This window comes from Protopterus annectens, chromosome 4.part0 (genome assembly GCF_019279795.1).
Source record: "Protopterus annectens isolate FY-2018-M chromosome 4.part0, PAN1.0, whole genome shotgun sequence".
In the NCBI taxonomy this organism is placed as follows: Eukaryota; Metazoa; Chordata; order Ceratodontiformes; family Protopteridae; genus Protopterus; species Protopterus annectens.
In genome coordinates, this window is record NC_056733.1 from 823999899 (window position 1) to 824024113 (window position 24215).

Below are 24215 nucleotides of genomic sequence, written 5' to 3' on the forward strand. Positions count from 1 at the left end.
AACAGCAGTAGACCACTGCTGTATTAGCTGCAGCTACCCACCAACCCCCTGCGTTTCAATATATTTTCACAGAGTGTATCTTTCTAGTTTCTTTAGGGCATTGTCCTATCTTGTGCGGCTCTTGATTCCTTCATCAAGATAAGAAAGTCTTGATGTTAGGTGCCATAGCTGCACTTTATTTCCTCTGTTTCTTATGCAGCCAGCAGCTACGGCATCTGGAGGGTGTCCTAACACTATGGAAACAGGCTGATAGGATACTGACACTTGTGTGGGTGACCCATATAGTTTAGGATAGTGCAGCAGTGAGCATTTACTGTTATGGTAAGACTACTTACACACCTGTAGTTTCATGATAATGTAGACAGTTGTGTTTGTGAAATATATGTTATCTGTATTAAACTGTGTATTTTACCCTGGATATTGGTGCTTGATGAGTTTGTTGGCTGATGTAATTGAGATTACACCTTGCTGTGTGCACCTTATTGGTTTTGTAATATTCTATGATACTTTGTTCCTGTAAGTAAAAATATATCAGAGTAAAATACTTGAATAATAATTCAGTTGTATGTGAAGTGTATCAGCTGCCATTTAACCTTCTAATAGGAAGATAGTCAGAAGGGAAGGGATTGTTACTTACAATGGACCCATCATGTGCCTGTGCTCAAACAAACATCATTAGTTGTGAGTCAGTAGTGTTCATTTGACTTGTTAACCCTCAACTCCCAGGTAAAGTAATTGTGGAACATGTAGATATCAGTGGAGAGGAGCCCCTTGCAAAAACACTACAGTGGCATTCTGATAGGAAGCCCATTTGTAGTAGGTACACTTAAAATGCACAGTGCAGTGATTCATTTAGAAGCAACTGCTTTACCATTGAGAGTTTATTCATTCATTTAAAAGCATTGTTGGTGATTTAATATATTTACAGGTAACCCTTCCCCTTGCTGCATAATACCATAAATCATAGCTGTCATGTGAAGGGCCCAGTAAAAGTAACAGTTGCCTTTAGAATAGAGCACAAAATTTGAATGGAAGGAGTGGAAGAGATAATGCTTTGTCCCAAACCAATCGCTTTTCTTAACTAGACATTAATTTCATGTATGTACATGAGCACATTTTTAGAAGTTAAACTGTTGGTTGTTTTTATTCCTTGCATTCCTGATGTGTGTTCAGTTTACTTTTTAATATATTTTAGCTTTATAACTTCTATGGTTTTCATGTCAATTTGTCATCTGATTGTCAGGTAATAGAAACAAGAAATTCTGCTTTTATGTTTGGCAGTCCAGTAAGTTTTCTTGTGATTGACAGTTAGTGCGTTACTGCATTTAATGCAATGTGTGCATACAATTCCTTTTTACTAGTCGCGATATGGGAGGCTGGGGATTATAGTTTGAATTTGAAAGAAAAGAAAAAAATGCTAACAGTATTGCTTGTGTCCCACAGCTCCCTCTGCTGTTCATGGTAGCCCTGTTGTGGCAGGTTACAGTACTCATGCACCAGTTATGTTCACTGTTGGATCACCTCCCAGTGGAACTACACCACCACAAACCACTCGGACCAGACTGTGTTCAGGTAAGAGTTGGAAGCCTGTATATCTTCTATCATATCAAAAAACTTGGATAATCTCTCCTACATGGTATCTGCCTTGCATCAAAAGGTCTAAAAGTGAAGTACTATCATGAAATTCCAGCTGCGTTCTCTGTCTGTCTTGCCCAGTGGGCACAGCAGTTGGCAAAATCAGTTTTATTTGTTTTTGTGTCATTTATAATAATAATCAGATGTACTGCAAGTTTAACAGTAGTTTCTACCTGCGGCACTCTTACCTTGTGTTTAGAAATAAAGCAGAAAGGGCGTGGGAAGGTGCCAGGAGCTATGTACATCTCCAGAAATGCTGTCTTGTTCTGAAACAGCAGAACAGTTTTTGAAGTACTGATACTGCCCACAGTATAATGAAATTGCCGAGCAATGATGTTCACGGATAGAGAATGCTGCTTGGTGTCAGCTGATTTGCTTCTACTTGAGTAGTTGCTTAGGTCAGTATTTATAGTCATTCCATAACTTCAACTTCTATTTTTTTAACTTCTACTTTACTAATTGTCTTTTCTACGTTCCATCTTTGTGATGTTATTTTTTTTATTGTGAAATTTTCCATATACCTTTGCCTGTATTTCTCTTCGAGTATCTTTGGGGCTGCCTTCTTTACATTGATTAATTTGGCTTTCTCATTTGCATAAATATTTCACCATATCAAATCTCTTTATCTTTCCCATCTCCATATTTCTTCAAAATATCTCTTGATTTTGTTGTTTATATTTTCGCACTTCCTCAGATGCTTCTTTTTCCAAACAAATCAAGGTTTCTTGATCTATATACTGTTTTCACAAATCTGTTGAATCAGTGAACACAAATTTTCATTTTTTAAAGCTTCTGACAAATTTCCTTGCGGAAGTATTTTTCTTGCCTCTAGTTTCTCTCTTAATCATTTTGTATGTCTTGTGTCTGGAAATTCTCAGCTTTTTGTATAATAATAACAGTACATTATTTCTTTCTTATCCTCAATAGTCCACTTTTATCATCTTTGTGGCTCTTCTTTGACCTATCAGTTTTTGTGAGTTTTGTGGACTGCTACCTCCTTCTACAACAGGGTGGGGGGGGGGGCATCAGTCATCTGCTTCTCTCTTTTTTAATTTCTTCAAGTCTTTTGTGTTTGTAATGCCATGAAGGGAATGGATCCCATTCCTAAGGCAAAGTATGATTAAAGTTCATGAAATTAGTATTGTTTCAGTCTTTGATGTCAGCCAGTAGTGCTCTTCACAGCACCCGCAATGTGCCCAGTAATGACTCCTTCTGCAGTTCGTATAGAGTTACATGTATTGGTAACATATCTAAATACTATTGTAAATTATTTTTTTATGAGACCCGTTGCTCCTACTACTATTGGAACTGTGTATCTTTCTTTCACATTGCTCTCATTTCTCCCTGCAGGTCCTGATATTTTATGCTTTGTGTCTCTCTGTACACAAGACACTGTAGTCACTGGCTGTGGCAGTTTCACTCATCAATGCTACTCTTGTCTTCTTTTCTTGGACCACTACATCCGGTTTTCTAGCATCTATCTTTTGAACTGTTGGTAATATATGATTCCCATGTGATGTAGGCTTCTTCATTTTCTATGATGCTTTGTGGCTCATGTTTCCAGAGTTTTCGGCCACTTTATTACCATAATGTTTGCGCAATCCCCAGTGCAACAGTCTCACCACATTATTATGCCTTTAATTATGCAGTCCTTCTGCCTTTAGTGTGTCACAACCAGCAATGAGTTGTGCAACTGTTCCAATTTGGTTTTACAAAACCTACATTTGTTTGTTTCTCCCACATGTTCAATAGACTTTATAAACCAACGTGCACACAGCCCATTATCTTGACTGCCAATATTAACTTTTCATCTCTTGGTTTGAATTCGCCTCTCCTTAACCATTCCTGCGTTCATTCCTGATTAGCATGAGGTTCTTCCAGAAGCTTTCTATACTTGCAACTATATTTATGCTTTTTCCTCACTTCTTGCCTTCTCATCTGATCCTTCATCTTATATTCTTTCTTTTGTTTTTGGCACATTCAGTTGCTGCCTGATTTTTATCTACTTCTGGTTTGATTTCCATTCCTGCTTGACGCCGATAAGCTTCTGCTAGATTAAGCAGAGAAGTCATCTTAGATTTATTCTCCTCATGTTTCAAAACTTTCATTACATTTGAGTCTTGTAAGGTCAGCAAATATGAAGTCCCACGATTGCAGATCTTTACATATAATCAATTTCAAGGAGGCGCATCCCTCCTTCAGAATGCGGAATGTATAATCTTGGTATGCACTGATTTTCATAAATCATTTGGTGAGCATGAAGCATCCTTGTTTTCCTATCTAATCTGTCCAACACTTTTTGGGGCCAGTCAGTCACTACAAAACTGTAAGTTAATTTAATTCTTCTGAAGTATTCCTTACTAAGTTTTATTTGCATTTGTTCATGTTTTATTATTGATCCTTCATCATTTCCCAAATATTTATACACTCCTTCTTACTCAAGTTCTTTTATATCACATTCTTGTCCCAAACTGATGTTTTCCTGGCTTTGCAGTTTTCCTGCTTTAAAGGTTGCTTTTGCACATTTATCAAGACCAAATGACATTCTAATATCCTCTGAAAAAGTTTTGACAGCTTGCAGTTGTGGTTTCAGTTCCTCTTCTGATGAGCTATACAGTTTTAAATCATCGACAAAGAGAAGGAGTGAAGTCTTTACACTTTGTTGTTTTCTAGGCACCAGGTTATAGCCATGGCCTAAACTGTTGAGTAAACAGCTTAATGGATTAAGGGCAAGGCAGAATAGTAACGGTGACAGAGAGTCACTCTGGAATATCCCACTTTGAATTTTTATCCCTGTGATAACAATTTGTCCTTTATTATGGCTTAATTGTAAAGTGGTCTGCCACTGTTTCATAGTCACTGTAATGTAATCGATCAGTGTGGGGTGTATCTTATACATTTTTAAGCACTCTTTTATCCGTGAATGTGGGATACTATCATATGCTTTTTTTGTGGGCAATCCATGCCATACTTAGATTCTTCCACTTTTTGCCGTTCTCCACTATGACTTTATTTAACAACAAATGATCCTTTGTTCCATATGACTTCCTTTTATGCCGTAATTGCTGAGTGACTTTCCAGATGCTGCTAGAGATTCCCTGACACCTTGTTCTTTGCCATTACAGTTTCTCTGTTATCCTCATTGATGGCCAGTCAGTGTTCCTTCTTAGCCTGCGCCTCCTTTTCTGTCTCCCACGTCTTCATTTACTTCTCTTTTCTTTTGAAAACTTGCTGGACTTCCATTCACCACAGGCTTCTCTTGTGACCCTTATTTCTATACCCGCCTTGCCCATATGTCGGTTCTGCTGTTGTCACACATGCTGTTTTGAGGTATTGTTATTCTTTTTTGATTCCAGCAGTTTCCTCCTTTTCCTGAGGTGCTTGAGACCCGAGTATTTCTTTGAACTCCTGTGCTTTCACTGCAGTCAACTACTAGGTCTTCAGCCTAGTCTTTGTTAACCTTAGTGCCTTCCCTGACCACTGCTTGCAGCTTATTGTGGCCACCAGTGGTTTACTCTGATTGTCAACAATTTCACCAGGGATTGCTTGTATTACTAGATGGAAGTCTGCCTGAGTTGCATGTTAATTGCCACTGTATGCAGTCTTGTGGCTATTTGTTTTGATGAACCATGTGTTGGCCACCATCAACCCATGTGCCAGGCAGAAGTCTCTGATGACTTCTCCTTCTTTATTCCCATTGCATCACCCACAAGGACCAAAGCAGTCCTCATATTCTGTTTTATTGTCTGGTATGAGCATTTAGGTTTCCCATTATCAATGCAGTTTCATCCTGCCCTGCCTTATCTAGTATGTCCTGCAACTGCTACTTGAATGTGCTCTTTTCCTCAGCATCACAACTCTGTCGTGGGCTGTAGGCTGAGATTCTGTGTACTTCCCTATCTGTACACAGGGAGACTGCTTCTCCAGAGTCTGTCACTAATTCTTACATCACTCACTGTCTTTGGAAGGCTCTCTCTAACCACAGTGTCACCATTTCTAGTCTTTCCTCCTGTCTGAATAGTGTACTCTGGATCCCATGTCAAGTGACCAATTCCACCCTGTCTTCTAGATATCCAGCCCCCTCTTTACCATTATGTTGTCCACTTCCGAGGTGTGTCCTTTCAGTGAACTTTTATTCAGTGTCACAATCCTTGTTTCATTTTTGGCAGGTTGATTGGTTTTACGTTCAACTTTTTCTCAACAAAGCTATTCCACATAGCCCAGGCTAGGCAACTGGATAGCGGACAGTCACCTTATTAACCCAGGTTTTTTGGGCTTTAAACTCCTCCCACCATTAGCCTGAGTCTCTGGCTTAGGTCAGAGTAGAACAGGTATTCGACCCACGTAGCACCGGTAAGTACCCATGCCCATTTTATGACAACATTAGTCAATGTGAGATAGTCAGCTAGAGCCAGTTTTTGTACTGCTGAGTGTCTAGCCTTGACACGACGCACAGTCTGTGATCCATGCTGTCCTTTCTGGAAGATACAGTGCACCACAGTTGATTCCCAAAAAGTCTGGCCTTTGCATTTCCTCCCCCAGTAGGTACCACCTACAGTTTGTGCTGCTGCCAGTATCTCCATTCAGTTTTGGGGTATACTCTGTTGGCGTACCTCTCAAGGTTATTGGGGAGGTTGGATTTAAACTCATTACCTTCCATCCTTAGGTGGAAATACCTGTAATGTTTTTATTTGCAAAATGTGGTTCTGTAAAATGTTTAGTTACTACTATTTGGTATAGAATTGAGATGTAGTTTTAAAATGAAGGGATATTCAGTAATCTGGTTTTATTGTTGGCATAAATTTTGATTAAAGTTCTTAAAAAGAGAAAGCGGTCAATACATTTAGGACAATGTGTTCAAAAATAGCATTTATCAGTAAATAAAGGTGGAGCTGTGTAAGACATGACCATAATAGTAGATGTTTGAACAGATGTCTGTTGCAGTATTGCTGACAGTTGTAGAAGGGTCCTACCAAGCATACTGTACATCCACCTAGTTTACAGCAACTTCTTCTTATCCTGTAGGTCTGACATGTAACCTAAGCTGAAGAATATGTGCAGATGCATAAGGGATGTACCAGTACAAAAATCGTTAAGAATTTTCTTCCCCAGGAAAATGGTCTGAGGCTAATACTTTAATAAAAGGGAAACAGGTAAACTAGGATAAAGGAGGAATAGGATACGTAAGGGTCCATATCTGCCAAAGGAAGACAGAAAATAATTAATAAGACTTGGGGGGGGGGTGCATATTCTGCAACAGTGAACTTTTCAAACATCTGCTGTTATGGTACTGTGTTCTGTGTTCTTTACTAGATCAGTGTTGCAGCATTAATAACAATCAGGAAGATTCCCACAGCTTTATATTGTCTGGGAAGAGATTTGTGGTATAGATCTGTGGCCAGTATGCTTTGTAAAATGGGTCTGGTATAACTAACTCTGGCCCTAGAAAGAGCATCAGTTTTATAATGTATAGCAAAAGTGTGAATGGATGACCAAGTTGCTGCTTCCAAAATGGATCTTTAACCCAGACCTTATAAAGCTACTGAAGAGGTTTTCAATTAAAATAATAATAAAAAGAAACTGCAAGAGAAATATAGTTGGGGGTGGTCTCTTTAGCCACTAGGAAGTCCAAATGTTTCCATTAAAGGAAATAGTTTGTCAGGTTTTCTAATACATACATCCATGTAAACATTTCAAGCACAGGCATTAATGCCCTTCTAGACTGCCAGTGTACCAAAACAGTTGTTCCCATAATAAGTGTCTAGGTTGTTCTTAAAATATCTAAACTAATGCTTCTTTTAATGTAGTTTGGCAGTCTGTTCCAGGCATCAACTGCTTCTCAGAGAACCTATTAGTACACTTCTCATTCCTACAGAATCTTCTACATAGGTTGTCTGATGATTTTCGACTACTTTTTGATAACCCCAAACAATCCCAGAGATAGTTGGCTCTAAATGCCCTATTTTCCTGAATAACATTTCCTCTTAATTATCTAACGAGGCATTGTACAAGTTCAGATATTTTAGTCTTTCATAATAACTTAACATTTCACATCCATGGATGCTCTTCATATATTTCTGCTGTACTATTTCCAGTTTACTCATGCTTGTTTTCTTGCAAGGTTTCCATATTGTTATTCCATACTCAAGTTTGGGTCAAATGTAATTAACAGTGACTTCATCATTTCTGATTTCATAGACTTTCTAAATCATTTTATACAAGTTATAGTTCTATGACTATCAGCAACTTTGTGTCTTTCGGCTTTTCCCGGTTAGGGGTCACCACAGCGGAACTCCGGTCCCAGTTGGTTAATATGTTTACAAAAGTTCAAAGCTAGATTTACCGATATACCCAGGTCCTTAAATGAATCTACAGTTTCAGTCACTGTGTGCACCTTTCAAGGTATGTCTCCCAAATCTCGTATGCTTAGTTTTTGAAGTAATTAAACTGCAGTGGTGGTGCTGCGGTAGCATTGTCACAGTTAGACGTTGCCCGTTCGATTCTCAGTTAGAGCGTCTTCTGTGTGGCGACATGCGTGAATGGGCGTTCCTTCGTCGAAGGTTGTGCGTTAGGCCCGGCAAGTCAGCACGTAAAAATCTACTGCCAGTCATTAGCGGACCAGAGTTCCGCTGTGGCGACCCCTAACCGGGAAAAGCCGAAAGACACAACAACATTAGCATATTATTCTCCTGTGCCCAAATGGTCAAGTTAGTCAAGTTATTTTGCAGACATGCCTTATCTGTAACATATGTAATCAGTTTACCCAATTTCAGGTTGTCTGCATACAGACTGTAGAACACGTCAAATAATGGCTTTTGTTTTATCCAAGCAGAATCTTAGTTATTTGTGAACATCTAGTAAATGAAGAATCTACCGCCCCACCCCCATTTTGAGGATTAGGAAAAATGTAAGAAGATCAATAGACTGATTTGGAGATATTTCAGTGACCACCTTAGTCATAAAAGATTATCCTTCCGTTATGTAAAACCAAAAAAGAAGAGAGCACATAAGAGTCAGTAACTCTAATACCCTTTTAGTAGATAACTGTGCCACAAACAAAACTCTTCCCGGTGCAGAACTTTAGAGATGCAAAAAAGGTAGGTTTGAAAGGGCGAAGGATTATTTTTCCTAGGACATAGTTCAAGTCCCAAAGAGGAAGAGTGTATTTTCATGGGGGTCTGATATGAAGGACACCTTTTAGGAACTGTCTGACCTCGTAAATTGAAGGGGGGTCCATAGGTAAGCAGGCTGAGATGGATGCCCCTTGGTAGAGATGTATGCAAATCCTGAATTGGGAGTTCAAGCAAATATTAGAGGACAGTAGATACACCAAGCTGATAAGGGTCTTGCCTTCTGTTGTGACAGAAATTAGAAAGTCTTTTCCATCTAGAAATGTAAGATTCTTCTAGCAAGTTTCGTTACTTTCATTAGCTGCAGCACATCCTCAGAGTAAAAGTGCTTGAAGGGAATGAAAAGCCTGTCATCCAGACAGTAAGATTCAGATTTTTTAGATTTTGATGAATTAGAGAGCCCTTTTGTTGTGTGAGCAAGTCCATCCTGTGAGGTAACTTGTGATGATTACCCTTGGCTCGATGAAAAAGCAGTAAGAATGAGTAGTTGTCTGTGCCAACAGGGAATCACCGGCAGCATTTTGGATTGCCTTTCTGAATGTGGAAAGTGTATAGTAAGAAGGAAGGCATATAGGAATTGCCCTTTCTGAGAGACTGATGAGGCATTCATTTTCCATGCTTCTCTGCATGGAACTCTGAAGCAGAACAACCTGAGCTGATGTTTAGAGTGGAGACCGAGATCAATCTGGAAAGTTCTACATTAAGGGACAATTTGGAGGAAAGCCCCTCTGTTCATTATCCATGTTTTAAGGTCTGCCTTGGATCTGCATAGATAATCTGCTATTGAATTTATCTCTGATGAAATGCAAGTTGCTCAGAGAACTGTACTGTGGCAAATAGCAATCTTCCAAACTTTCATGGCCAGCCTGTGAAAAATAGTAGGAATTTGTTCCCCCCTTGCTTGTTGATATACTAGATGTCTGTGGTGTTATCTGTTAGGACTTGCAAAGTTCCAGAGGACCAGAGGTGAAGGAGAGCATATAATGCAAAGATCAGGGCTTTCATCTCCTTTCTGTTTTGTTTTTTTTTTTTTGCCCGCCTTGGATTTTGGTGCCCATTGAAACAGCTCTCCAGTCCATGTCTGAAGCATCTTTTGAGACCTACTGGAGGGGAGATGGAGCTAGAAGGGGAGCACCTGGAATGAGTGTTATCTAGTTTATCCACCACTAGATTGATTTCTTCACAAAAGGCAAGAAAATAATTGGGAGGGACTGTGGGTGGCAGTGAGGTGAAATACCCCTGAATCTTCCTTATGGAGTTTGGCAAAAGGAATCATCCATATTGTTGAAGCCATGTACCCTGGGCTCTTAGAATCTCTATTGTTATTTCCAGATTTCCGAGGAATGGGAAGTAGAAAGTCAGAAAATGGATTTTCCCTTAGGGAGGAAAGCCGTCATACAGGAAGCATCCGGAAGGAAGTCCAGAAACACTAGACTTTGAGAAGGATAATGGGTGTATTTCTTCAAGGTCAGAGTGAAGTCTATTTACAGAAAAAGATTGTTTACAAATTGCCATTCCTGAAGTGTTTTTTAACTCAGGTAGCCTGGATCAAAAAGTCATCTAAGAGTAGATGTGGATACCTTGCAATCTACAGAAAGCCACCACATATGCTAAAACATTTTGTAAAAAGTCTTGGCACTGTAAAAAAAAAAAAAAAAAAAGGCAAAGCAGAAAATTGAAAAGTCTTGAAATCTTAATAATTGTCTGTGCTTTGAACTGATGTGAATGTGAAGGTAAGCATCCTTTTGATTCCAGGTAACTAAATAAGCCTGAGAGAGAGATAACATCTTGAATTTTGGTATTTTCAAAAATGCATTTAGAATCAATAGATGATGCAAAATAAGCCCTCAGGCCCCTGTTGTAGCATGAGGATGAGTCTTAAATAAAATCCCATTCCATTTAAATGAGCAGGGACTGATCCTGTGATCCCCTGATGGAGTAACTCTAGTAAGATTGAAAGAACCAAATGTTGGTTTGGGGGTACCTGTTGGAGCCAGAGGGGAATTCCATGTGAGTTTATACCCATTTTGATTGATGTAGGAGCCAAGTGTCTGAAATTGTCATTCTCCAAAGGTGAAGTTACTCTAAAGGTCTTCCTGTAAGGATGGTAAGGAGCTGGCCAAGATGGATGTAAATAGTACAGGGAGAAGAAGGTAGTCAAAAGATGGAGCTTTTATAAGCAAAAGATCTTTTAATGTCTGATATAGGTTTATCGTGCAGTTTGTTTTAGAGAACTTTTGTCTTTTTTGCTGCAATGTTTGGCATTTATGGTAAAACGGATTGATCTGGTTTGAACCTAAAAACAGCAAAAGGCAAGATACTGAAAAAAAAATCATTGATCCAGCACTGGTTCAAAATACAAATAAAAAAATATCTTTTTTTTGCATGGGGTCAAGTCACTCTGCACCTCATTCCCCACACTCCTGCTAGGTATGTGTACAAGCTGTGAGATTGCACAACAGTGAGGAAAGAGGAGAAACTCTGTTTCCACAATGAATGCACATTTCAAAAGCACTTCTGACCACAAGTGAGTCGACAAATTCCATTTAACAAGCAGCATTCAGAGAAATGAAATACACGCAAAATGGACCAAGTTTGGAGGGATAGTTTCTCTGGAACTGTGGTATGGGGGAGATACAAATCTCTTTGAAGTGAAGTGTGCATGTGTATATTTGTTAAGAGAATGTAAAATGTGTTGTATAAATCAACAGATACAGATCAGTGTGGTTTTATGGAGGAGAGGCAAAGATTTGATGTTAATAGATAGTGATCTGAAGGGAAATGGAGTATGAAAAAGTACTATTATTGTTGATGAGTCTTTGTGCAGTAAAAGCATTCAGTAGGGTCATGTAAGATTTTTTTTAGTAGGGTAGTGGAGTCATTTGCATTCTGTATTAGAATAATAGACTATTAATAAGGAATCTGTGGAAACTCTTGAAGATAAGAATTAAAGTGAGAGAGCTCCTGTCTCTTACAAGCTGTGTTTGAACAGAAGACCGAGGTGTCAGTGTCCTGTTTCCTCTCGTTTCATTTTATTTATATTTAGAGCTATAAGCAGGAAAAATAAAAGATTCAAAAGTTCAAAGATTCAGCTGCTGGTGTAATCAAGTAAAACCTTTATTTGCAGATGATATTGTTTTGTATTTGATAAATCCGGAAAGGACATCTAAGTCTTGTGAAACATTTTGAGACAGTTTCAAGACTTCTCAGGATATAAAATAAATACGTGTAAATCAAAAGCTATAGTGGTACACTATGCACCCATGGATGAATTGATTCAGCAGTACCCATACCTATGGAGACATGATAAGGTGAAGTATTTAGGTGTAAGGATTCAAAATGATTCTGTTGTGACAGGTTATGGTATGTGGGAATGACTAGGGCTCTGGATGAAAGTCCTTAAGGAGAATAGTGAAAGCCATGCAGAATATTATATTCATAATGTAGCAGAAAGTATTCTCAGGATGGAGAATGGCGACTACCTGTAGTTACGGGAATGACAAATGGCCAAGATGGCTGGACCTTACTGGAGGAAATCAAAAGAACCAAGGTGTTGAGACCAGATATGGAGTGAGATGAGGCTAAGTCAGAGTTTGGACTGCAAGTTAGAGATTGCCTTCTATATCAAAGAATGATAACAGGATATAGGCAAGAGGAAGGTAGTGCTAAGTGAATGACTAGCGTCAAGTCTAGAACAGAAAATCCTGTTTAAAAAGAGATAATTAGTAAGGTGTATGAAATATTTTATGATAATTAAAAAAAATCAATGGGGAGGTTAGAAAAGATTGGGAAAGCAGACTAAAAACGCAGTTCGTAAAAGATTAATGAGAAGGTATCTGTAGGGCTCGTAGGTATGTTACAATGTCCAGAAGTTGTTAGGATCTTTGGATGAAAGGGTTTGCATAGGTATTTTTATATCCAAATAGACTTCAGAGGACTTTTCCTCTGGTAGCTAGCGAATGTTGGTGATATGATAGGGAAGACCAAGGTAATTGACAACATGTTTTTAGGGGAATGTAATGAGCTGACAGATTTTAAAATTCATCTGCAGAGTACTTTGACAAAAATGTTGGGGAAACAAATAACTAAGGAATTATTTTTGGAGCTGGGGTGTAATATATGATTTGTTCACTAAGGTCTTACTAAGTTAAATTCTATTGACAGCCAAAAAATAATTATTTTAAAATGGAAGTCAAAATCTATACGAACTGTTATGGAAGTTTAGAATTTTGTAAAAAGAAAAAAAAAGAAAAGAGAACTGGAGGTGGAATCCTTAGAAAAGAAAAGGAGCAATTTCTTTATAGAAATAAGTGGAATTTAAGGAAATGTAGAATAGTGTTTAGCACTGAGAGAGTGGGGGGGGGTTGTTTAAGGAAATGCAGTAATTGAGCAATTTATGTAAATTGGAGTAAATGAAAATTGTTAAAAAGAAAGTATATGTATTACTCCATAAGGATAACAGAAATATTTTTTTCTTTTTTATTAATGTATGTAAACCATTGTTGCAGTTAAAAATGAGATGGTTTAGTAAAAAAGTAAAAAAAAAATTAGACCTTTCTTAACTTTGGTACCTTGTCTAACTTTGTGTGTATGTGTATATATATATATATATATATATATATATATATATATATATATATATATATATATATATTTCTGCATATCTCTCAACCTTCCAGAATTAGTTTTATTAACAACCAAAATTCAGAGGTAATGAACAAATTATGTGGCACTTCCACAGTTAATGTATCTCGTGCTAACATGTGTTTGATATTATTTAATTTACATAAAGTTAGCTACATTTTAAAAACTGTTGTGTTCATTGCTAATATTATGAGGAAGGTAGGTAAAGTTTTTTTTACTCTTTGTCTTTCAGAAATTCATTTTAACTGCTTTCTGTAAACTCAGTTGTGCCCACTCTTAACCTCAGCCTGGGGAATGAGTGGGCAGGGAGACTGTTCCTTCAGGTGATGGATAAGTGCACATGTAAGTACATCAGTCACTTGAGTGCAGTTCCACACCACTAATGTCTATGTCCCTCACTTAATGTATCCGTGATGGATATAGCATCTGGTGTGCTGAATGATCTGCCTCAGCAGGGACCCCCTTCCTGGAATGAGCTTGAAAACTCCTACTGGGCAGCACACAGCCTCTTCCCAAGTCCAGATTTACATCACTGTAGAAGAAAATCAGCTGCTTCAGACCTGGGCTATCAAGCAACAGAGTGCTAGACTGTATCATTAATGTTCTGTCATCGGTTTGCAGACCCAGAGCCACAGGTTTGGTAAAGAGAATGGAGGATGTGAGTCTTATGGGCAATCTTCCTTCTGTTGGGGAATGGTAATGGTGTAAATGTTCTTCGTGTTTCACTGTTGCAGTCATTACATTTGGGTAATCTGGTGGCAGGTTGCCCTCAGTCGGCCTGAATAACAAAGTCTTGGGTCCTGTGTCAGTTGCTGTCTCCTCTTTCATGACGTCAGCTCGTCAGGGGTATAAAACATGCACCCGACACCCTTTTAATCGGTCTTTCTTGCCGTGCGGTGCCCGAAGCAGAAGCAGTTCGCAAGTGCCGGTCGGCCGACTCCTGAAATTTTCGTTTTCGAGTTTCAGAACCAAAGTCTTCAAACTAAAGCTAACTACCCCATTGGGGAAACTTTTTCTTGCTCCTTACCGATGTCAGTAAAAGTTAATAATTGCATTACTTGTGGGAAGCAAATACCTCATAAGGATTTTCATTTGTACTGTATTCCTTGCCTAGGCCCTGATAACGTGCCTTGCTGTCGGTTTTGTGCTAAGTTTAACCAACTCACTATTAAGCGTCGGTATATTTTTGCTTCTAAATATTTTGGTTCAAGATTTAACTTCCCTGAAATGTCGTCAGTTAGCAATCCGACTACCGGAGTTCACAAAAGACGCAAGGAAAAAGACAGAGATAGGCCGTTGAGGTCCAAAACTGATGACGAAGCTTCTCCTAAGCCAGTCGCTGGTTTGCCGGTACTCAGTGAGACGCTTTCGCAGCCCCTAATACCCGCTATTTTGAGTCGCAGGCCTCTACCGAGACCCATTCGGAGTCCGGTATGCCGCGGGATTCGCAAAGTATTGAACCCGCGGATGTCTCCCCCTTGGATGGGTCCGGAGCCGCTAAGCAGGCACCGGCTTCTGAGGGTGTTTTCAGGCCTCAACATTTTTATATTAAACAGACGCCATCAGCAAAAACAAGGTCAAAAGTAACTTCTATGTCTAAAAAAACTGACGCATGAGCCATGCGCTCAGGCCCCTATGCCTAAAAAACAAATGATCAAAATGGCTGAGGATTTAATTACCTTGATCAGGGTTTCCCAAGCCCCCCTGCTAAGAGACCTAGGCAAGGCACTGATTATGATTCTTCAGATCAGGTTTCCTTTTCTTCTGATTCCTCTTCTGATCAGGAATTTTCTATTCCACCTTATGAGGACTCTGATGCAGAGGAGTCCATCCCATCTGCATCTCCTCCTGAGGATTATTCTTTTGGAGAGACTTTGCATACTTTAAGGGAACATTTTCACTGGGAGAGTCAGGACTTCTCTGAATCAAAAAGAGGCTTAAGGATTTCCTTCTTCTTCCTCAGCATAGGCCTTTGGCTATACCTTCTGTATTAGACATTGTTGATGATGTGTTCTCGGAATCAAGCATGGCTCCTGATTCCCTGCCTCCAGCTCCTAGTAAGCCAGACAGGTATTACAAAGTTCCTGATTCCCAGAAATTTCTTTTCAAAAATCCTGCTGCTGATCCTGAGACTATTTCTCAGGGTCCCAAGGGTGTTAAGGCTTCTACAGCCAAAAATCTTACCCCTTCTGATAGAGATTCCAGGGTGCTGGATAGATGGGGTAAGAAGGTTTATACGTCTGCAACCTTGGCAATCAGGGCTTTAAACTGCCAGTTTCATATGCTTAAATATCAACAGCATGTTATGGGCTTACTGAAACAGAAAATTATGTTGATTTCTGATTGTGTGGAAAATAAAGAGTTACAGGATTTATTGCATTCAGCAGAACAGGTTGGAAAGCATAATTTGCAATGTGGTTTTGATTCTTTGGAGGCCTCTTGTAGGGCTGCTGTTACTGGATCTGTGATAAGAAGGCATGCCTGGCTCAAGGAGCAAAATCTGCCTGATCATGTTATAGCTAAATTGTTGGATGCCCCTTTGCAGCATGATACTTTGTTTAGTAATAAGGCAGAAGAAGTTTTAAAGAAAATGGAAGACAAAGCTAAATCTATGCAAACTGTAAACGATTTCTTGCAAGTGCAGCCACCCAGGTTCAGTAGGCACTGGCCTACTAAAAATTGGTCCTTTCCTGTGTCCAACAGAGCCACTCAGGGCAAACCCAGGCGCTAAAAAGGCTCTAGATATCAATCACAGGGATCTTACAGGTCAAAGCAATGGGGTGCCTCCACCTCCAAATCTGGAGGTAACAAAGCACAACCCTACAGTAAGCAGTCTCAATGACTTCCCTCTACCATCTCCAAGCACTTATCTTTTGGCAGCACCCTTGGGGGGGGGAATTAGCACTTCATGCTCAAAACTGGCCGTTAATTACCCAGGACAAGTGGGTATTAAATATAGTATCCCAGGGGTACAGATTTCATTTCCATACTTTGCCAATTCCAAACAGATGGCCGGATCTGCCACAAAACCAGTGGGCAGAGGCCCAGAAACAAGTCATGTCCCTCATGGATATGGGGGCTATTCAACCGGTACCAGAAAAGGAAAAAGGACAAGGATTTTATTCAAGACTTCCTGGTACCCAGAAAAGACAATTCAGGGAGTCCAGTACTGGGCTTATTGATTCTGAACACGTTCCTGGACATTCCAAAATTCAAAATGCAGACTTTACAACAGCTACTGCCTATGCTAGGCAAGAATGCTTGGTTAGTAATTCTAGACTTAAAAGAGGCATACCTGCATATCCCAATAAGGGAATCTTGCAGAAGATACCTCCACTTTAAAGCAGGTTTTTTGCATTACCAATTCACTGCACTGCCCTTTGGCTTATCTACAGCATCCAGGGCCTTTACAAAGTGCCTGGCACCAGTAATTGCATTCTGCAGACAAAGAAACATTCAAATTAATCCTTATCTGGACGATTGTCTCATTCAGGCAGAGGACAAGGACACTCTTCTTCAACATCTGGCGTTTGTAAAAATGCTTCTAGCATGCCTAGGGTACACCATAAACGAAAAGAAATCACAACTGGTACCCTCTCAAATAATTACATTCCTGGGTGCAAGCTTGAATACAACTGCCCAGATAACTTACCTCATGCCAGACAAACAAATGCAATTGACAACATACTTCAAACAAATGGCAACAAAAATACAGTTATCTGCAAGACAAATTCTGCAGGCTTGGGGGTTCATGGCATCCTACATTCTACTAATTCCATATGCGAGATTGCATATGAGGAAACTTCAGTGGTACCTAAAAAGTTTATGGAGTCAACATTGTCACAGCCTGGAAACAATGATTCCTCTCATTCCCTGCCTACAACAGGAGTTTCTTTGGTGGGCAGAGGCATGTCACCAAAACAAGGGACTGTCATTCACTCTACCCCCTGCCACCCAAACCCTAACTACAAATGCATCAGACTATGCTTGGGTTGCCCACCTGGCAGGACGATGCATTCAGGGCAAATAGAGCCCAAACCAAATGCATCTGCATATCAACCAGAAAGAAATGCTAGCTGTTCAGAATGCTCTGACAGCCTTCAAGGACTTACTTCATCCAGGACAACTACTGATAAAGATGGACAACACCACAGTTATGTGGTACATAAACAAGCAGGGGGTACCCATTCCTACCCCCTTTGCAGACTAGCCATGGCCTTGTGGAACACAGTCTTGACTTACCAAATATCTATAAGCTAATTCCTGCCAGGAAAGCAAAATACTCTGGCAGACAACCTAAGCAGAAATCTTATGGACCTGCACGAATGGAAACTGGATCCACAAATCTTCAGCTTGTTAACACAGAAATGGGGAAGCCCAGACATAGATCTATTTGCCTCTCCCCAAAACTATCAGTTGGACAAGTTCTGCACAAGAACACATCACAAAAAAGCATGGAAAGTGGATGCTCTATCCTTCAGCTGGAAAAACCTATCAGTCTATGCCTTTCCCCCTCTGCCTGTACTCTCCAAGGTCTTACTAAAAGTCAGACAGGAAAAGCCAAAAATGATTCTAATTGCTCCGGACTGGCCTCCCCAACACTGGTACCTGCTAATAAGGAATATGTCACACCTTCCTCCGTGATGTTCTTCGTGTTTCACTGTTGCAGTCATTACATTTGGGTAATCTGCTGGCAGGTTGCCCTCAGTCGGCCTGAATTCCAAAGTCTTGGCTCCTTCGTCGGTTACTGTCTTCTCTTCCATGACGTCATGTCGTCAAGGGTATAAAATATGCAGCCGATGCCATTTTCTTTTGTCTTTCTTGCCTCTCGGTGCCCGAAGCAGAAGCATTTTGCAAGTGCCGGTCGGCCGACTACTGAAATATTCGAGTTTGAGTTTCAGATCCGAAGTCTTCACTAAAGCTAAGTACCCCGTTGGGGAAACTTTTTTTCTTGCTTTTTACCGATGTCAGAAAAAGTTAATAATTGTATTACTTGTGGGAAGCAAATACCTCATAAGGATTTCCATTGATACTGTATTCCTTGCCTAGGCCCTGATCACAACGTGCCTGGCTGTCGGTTTTGTGCTAGATTTAACCAACGCTCTATTAAGCGTTGGTATATTTTTGCATCAAAGTATTTTGGAAACAGATTTAACTATCCAGAAATGTCGTCGGATAGCAATCCAACTACCGGAGTACATAAAAAACGCAAAGAAAAGGACAGAGAAAGGCAGTCGAGATCCAAAACTGACGACAAAGCTTCTCCTAAGCCAGTCACCGGTTCGCCAGTACTCAGTGAGGTGCTTTCGCAGCCCCTGATACCCGCTACCTTTGAGTCGCAGGCCTCTACCTACACCCATGTGGAGTCCGGCATGCCGCAAGATACTTGATACTCAAGGTATTGGACCAACGGATATATCTCCCTCGGATGGGTCTGGAGCCGCTGAGCAGGCACCGGCTTCTGAGGGTGTATTCAGACCTCAAAATTTGTATATCAAACCGACGAAAGCTGCAAAACCAAAGACAAAAGCAACTTCTAAAACTAAAAAAATGACGTATGAGCCACGTGCACAGGCCTCTATGCCTAAAAAACAGATGATCAAAATGGCTGAAGACCTTATTACCTTGATCAGGGGTACCCACCCCCCTCCTGATAAGAGGCCTAGGCAAGACACTGATTATGAATCTTCAGATCAGGTTTCTATTTCTTCTGATTCCTCGTCTGATCAGGAATTTTCTATACCTCCCTATGAGGATTCTGATGCTGAGGAGTCTATTCCATCTGCATCTCCTCCTGAGGATTATTCATTTGGGGAAACCTTGCATACATTGAGGGAGCATTTTCACTGGGAGAGACAAGACTTCTCGGAATCAATAAAGAGGCTTAGAGATTTCCTTCTTCCTCAGCACAGGCCTTTAGCCATTCCCCCTGTTTTAGACATCGTGGATGATGTGTTTTCGGAGTCAGGCTTGACCCCAGACTCCTTGCCTCTGGCTCCCAGTAAGCCTGACAGATATTACAGGGTCCCTGACTCACATACATTTTTATTTCGAAACCCTGCTGTTGATCCTGAAACTATTTCACAGGGTCCAAAGGGAGTTGAGGCCTCAACAGCAAAAAATCCTACCCCCTCTGACAGAGATTCAAGGGCACTGGACAGATGGGGAAAAAAGGTTTATACATCTGCAACCTTGGCAATCAGGGCTTTAAATTGTCAATTTCATATGCTTAAGTACCAACAGCATGTTATGGGATTGCTGAAACAGAAAATGATGTTGATTTCAGAATGTGCAGAAAATAAAGAATTGCAGGAATTAGTGCATGCGGCTGAACAAGTTGGAAAGCATACTTTACAATGTAGTTTTGATTCCTTGGAGGCCTCCTGCAGGGCCGAAGTTACTGGATCTGTGATTAGGAGGCATGCCTGGTTAAAGGAACAGAATTTGCCTGATTATGTTAAAGCTAAATTGCTAGATGCACCTTTACAGCATGATTCTCTGTTTGGTATTAAGGCAGAAGAGGTTTTAAAGAAAATGGAAGATAAAGCTAAGTCTATGCAAACTGTTAAAGACTTCTTACAAGTGCATCCACCAAGATTCAGTAGACACTGGCCTACACAAAACTGGTCCTTTCCAGTGTCAAACAGAGCTCAAATGGGGCAAATCCAGACTCCCTGAGGTTTCCAGATACCAGGCGCAAGATTCATACAGGTCAAAGCAATGGGACGCTTCCACCTCCAAATCTGGAGGAGATAAAGTGCCAACCTTACAGAAAGCAATCCCAATGACTTCCCTCTGCCTGCACCAAGCACTTACCTTTTGGCTGCACCCATAGGGGGAAAATTAGCACTTTTTGCTCAAAATTGTCAGTTAATAACCCAGGACAAGTGGGTAGTAAACATTGTATCACAGGGATACAGATTTCATTTCCACACTCTGACAATGGCAAATGGTTGGCCAGATCTACCAAAAAATCAATGGGCAGAGGCACAGAAACAGGTTATGTCCCTCATGGATATGGGGGCCATTCAGACAGTAAAGCAAAAACCAAAGCGTCAATGAGAGAAACCACTTTAATAGCGAGCAAAGCTTTCGGAAATAATCCTTTGTCAATACTAAAATGCATGAGTACATTCTCCATATATATAGGTCCCAGAGTAGTCATATGACCGACAGCTAAAATCACATGACTTGAATTCAAAACATGACAAACAATATAGCAAAAAATGATAAAAAGTGGAAAACATTTTAGAAAAGTTAAAATACACATTCAGTAATATGCAAGAAAGTTAAAACACTGAAAACAATGCATAGGTATAAGGCATAATATATGAACTATATCACAGCTTAGTTCTACTAAGCTTAATCAGTATAGGTTTAATACTAACCATACTATTAAGGCCAGGTGGAGAGTCACTGGCCAATCTCAAAATCCATCCATATTCTTTAGTTTCAAGGGCGTTGTTTATATCTCCACCCCTAACAGAAGGTTGGACACTATCTATAGCCCTAAACATAAATACACGATCGTTCCCACAATCCATAATATGCTTAGATAGTGCATTTCTATCTATGCACCTCCTGATATCTGATTTATGTTCTGTGATTCTTTCCTTGAACTTCCGTGTAGTTTTACCTACATAAAAAGAATCACAGGCCATGCAAGTAGCTAAATATACTAAGTGCGTAGTAGTGCATGTTGCAGATGTATAAAACTTAAATTTCTTATTATTTACAGGGTGCACAAAGAAATCACTATTCTCACAGATGATGTTTTCACAACAGGAACAGTTGTAACATTTATATGTACCATAGCTAGATGAAACAGGGACATAGGTATTAGTAGGAAAGTCCTTGTAACATATGGCACTCTTCAGGGTTCTCATGTTCTTATAAGCGAAGTATGGTCTATTCCCTAAAATAGCTTTCAGTTCATCGCTAGCCATAAGAATTAGCCAATTATTAATAATAATCTTTTGAATTAGAGGTGTTTTTAGATTAAATGAGGTTACATATCTTATAAGTGTTTCCTGTGAAGTGGATGTATCATCAGCCCTTATGTTAAAATTAGAGCTAGAGAAAATCGGCTTCAACGTAGTCTCCCTATCTTTTAACAGTTTCATCTTCTCATTAGAAACTAACACATCGCTATACCCACTGGAAGCAAAATCAATCAACATATCATCCAATTGTTTATAAAATAGATCATTCTCAGTATTGTACCTAATCTACAGAATTGTGATCTTACAGTACCTCTAAAGATATGGGGGGCATGCATGCTGGTAGCATGAGTATATCTGCCTGCACTAACATCCTTCCTATGTAGGCTCGTGTTTACAGTGTCCCCATCAATAGTTATATTAATATCCAAGAAAGTAATAGTATTATCTGAACAGCACATTTTAAATTTCAAAAAAGGGGATAGTGAGTTTAAGTATACCACAAACTCATCTAATTCTAGCAGTGTGCCCTCCCATAGCAGGAAGCAATCATCAACGAAACGTTGAAAAAGTTTTAATAGTATGGTTAGTATTAAACCTATACTGATTAAGCTTAGTAGAACTAAGCTGTGATATAGTTCATATATTATGCCTTATACCTATGCATTGTTTTCAGTGTTTTAACTTTCTTACATATATGTGAATGTGTATTTTAACTTTTCTAAAATGTTTTCCACTTTTTATCATTTTTTGCTATATTGTTTGTCATGTTTTGAATTCAAGTCATGTGATTTTAGCTGTCGGTCATATGACTACTCTGGGACCTATATATATGGAGAATGTACTCATGCATTTTAGTATTGACAAAGGATTATTTCCGAAAGCTTTGCTCGCTATTAAAGTGGTTTTTCTCATTGACGCTTTGGTTTTTGCTTTACTATTTGCTGTTGGCTTTGTTGTTTTGGGCCATTCAGACAGTACCAGAACAGGAAAAAGGACAAGGTTTTTACTCGACTGTTCTTGGTACCCAGAAAGGACAAGGTCTGGCGGCCAATACTGGACTTATCAATTTTGAACACATACCTGGACATTCAAAAATTCAAAATGCTGACTTTGCAGCAGCGTCTGCCCATGCTGGGCAAGAATGCTTGGCTGGTGACATTAGACCTAAAAGAGGCATACCTGCATGTCCCAATAAGACAGTTGTGCAGAAGATACCTCAGATTCAAGGCTGGCTTAATGCATTACCAGTTCTCTGCACTGCCCTTTGGCTTATCTACTGCACCCAGGGTCTTTACAAAATGCATGGCACCAGTAATTGCATTTTGCAGACAAAAAAGTATACAAATATATCCTTACTTTGATGATTGTCTCATTCAAGCAGAGAACAAGGACACTCCTCTTCGACATCTGGATTTGTGAAAAGGCTTCTAACATACCTAGGGTACACAATAAACGAAAAGAAATCACAACTGGTACCCTCTCAAAAGATAACATTCCTTGGTGCAAGCTTGAATACAACTGCCCAGGTGGCTTACCTCATGCCAGACAAACAAAGGCAACTGACTGCTTACTTCAAACTGATGGCAACCAAAACCCAGTCATCTGCAAGACAAATTCTGCAAGCTCTGGGCTTCATGGCATCCTGCATCCTACTGATTCCATACACAAGACTGCATATGAGGAAACTTCAGTGGTACCTAAAAAGTTTATGGAGTCAACATTCTCACAGTCTGGAAGCAATGACTCCTCTCATTCCCTGCCTACAACAGGAGTTTCTATGGTGGGCAAAGGCAGGTCACCAAAACATGGGACGGGCCCTCACTCTCCCCCCTGCCAGCCAAACCTTAACAACAGACGCATCGGATTATGCCTGGGGGCCCACATGGCAGGAAGGTGCATTCAGGGCATATGGACCCCAAAACAATTGCATCTACATATCAACCAGAAAGAGATGCTAGCTGTTCAAAATGCCTTAACAGCCTTCAAGGACTTACTTCAGCCAGGACAACTACTGATAAAGATGGACAACACCACAGTCATGTGGTATATAAACAAACAAGGGGGCACACAGTCATACCCCCTTTGCAGATTAGCCATGGCACTGTGGGACACAGCTTTGACCTACCAAACACATCTTTAAGCTCAATACCTGCCAGGAAAACAAAATACACTGGCGGATGCTTTAAGCAGAAACCTTATGGATCCTTACAAGTGGAAACTAAATCCACAAGTCTTCAGCATGATAACAGAAAAATGGGGGTGCCCAGATATAGATCTATTTGCCGCTCCTCAAAATTATCAGTTGAAAAGATTCTGCACAAGGACATATCACAGACAAGCATGGAAAGTGGACGCCCTATCCTTCATTTGGAAAAACCTATCAGTTTACGCCTTTCCTCCTCTGCCTCTTCTCCCCAAGGTCCTCCTAAAAGTCAGACAAGAGAAACCAAAGATAATACTAATTGCCCCGGAATGGCCCCGCCAGTACTGGTACCCAATCCTAAGGAACTTGTCTCAATACCCAGCTTGGACCTTACCTCAAAGACCTCAACTACTGTCCAGCAAAACAATCAGATCCCGCACAATCAACTACAGACACTGAACCTGGCAGCATGGCTGATCATGTAGTTATACAAACAACACCACTCAGTAAAGCTGTGATGGATGTCATTTTGGAAGCCAGAAGGCCTAGTACTAGAAAATCTTATGCTGACAAATGGAAAAGATTCTGTGCTTGGAATCAAGCTCAAGGAACTGATACAGCAGAACCAAATATTCCTCAGATATTACAATACTTAACTGAGATGCTTGACAAAGGCCTATCGTTCTCATCAATTAAAATCCATGCCTCTGCCATTTCAGC

The 24215-nt window shown here is 40.0% G+C and overlaps 1 protein-coding gene across 1 annotated transcript in view; it reads left to right on the forward strand.

The window, feature by feature from the left end:
* Positions 1-24215, forward strand: part of ULK1 (unc-51 like autophagy activating kinase 1) — a 1203955-nt gene that overhangs the window by 1069093 nt on the left and 110647 nt on the right. The window contains exon 22 of the mRNA XM_044068766.1: positions 1444-1572. Within this exon, the coding sequence (XP_043924701.1) occupies positions 1444-1572 (129 nt within the window). The remainder of the gene's footprint in view (positions 1-1443; positions 1573-24215) is intronic.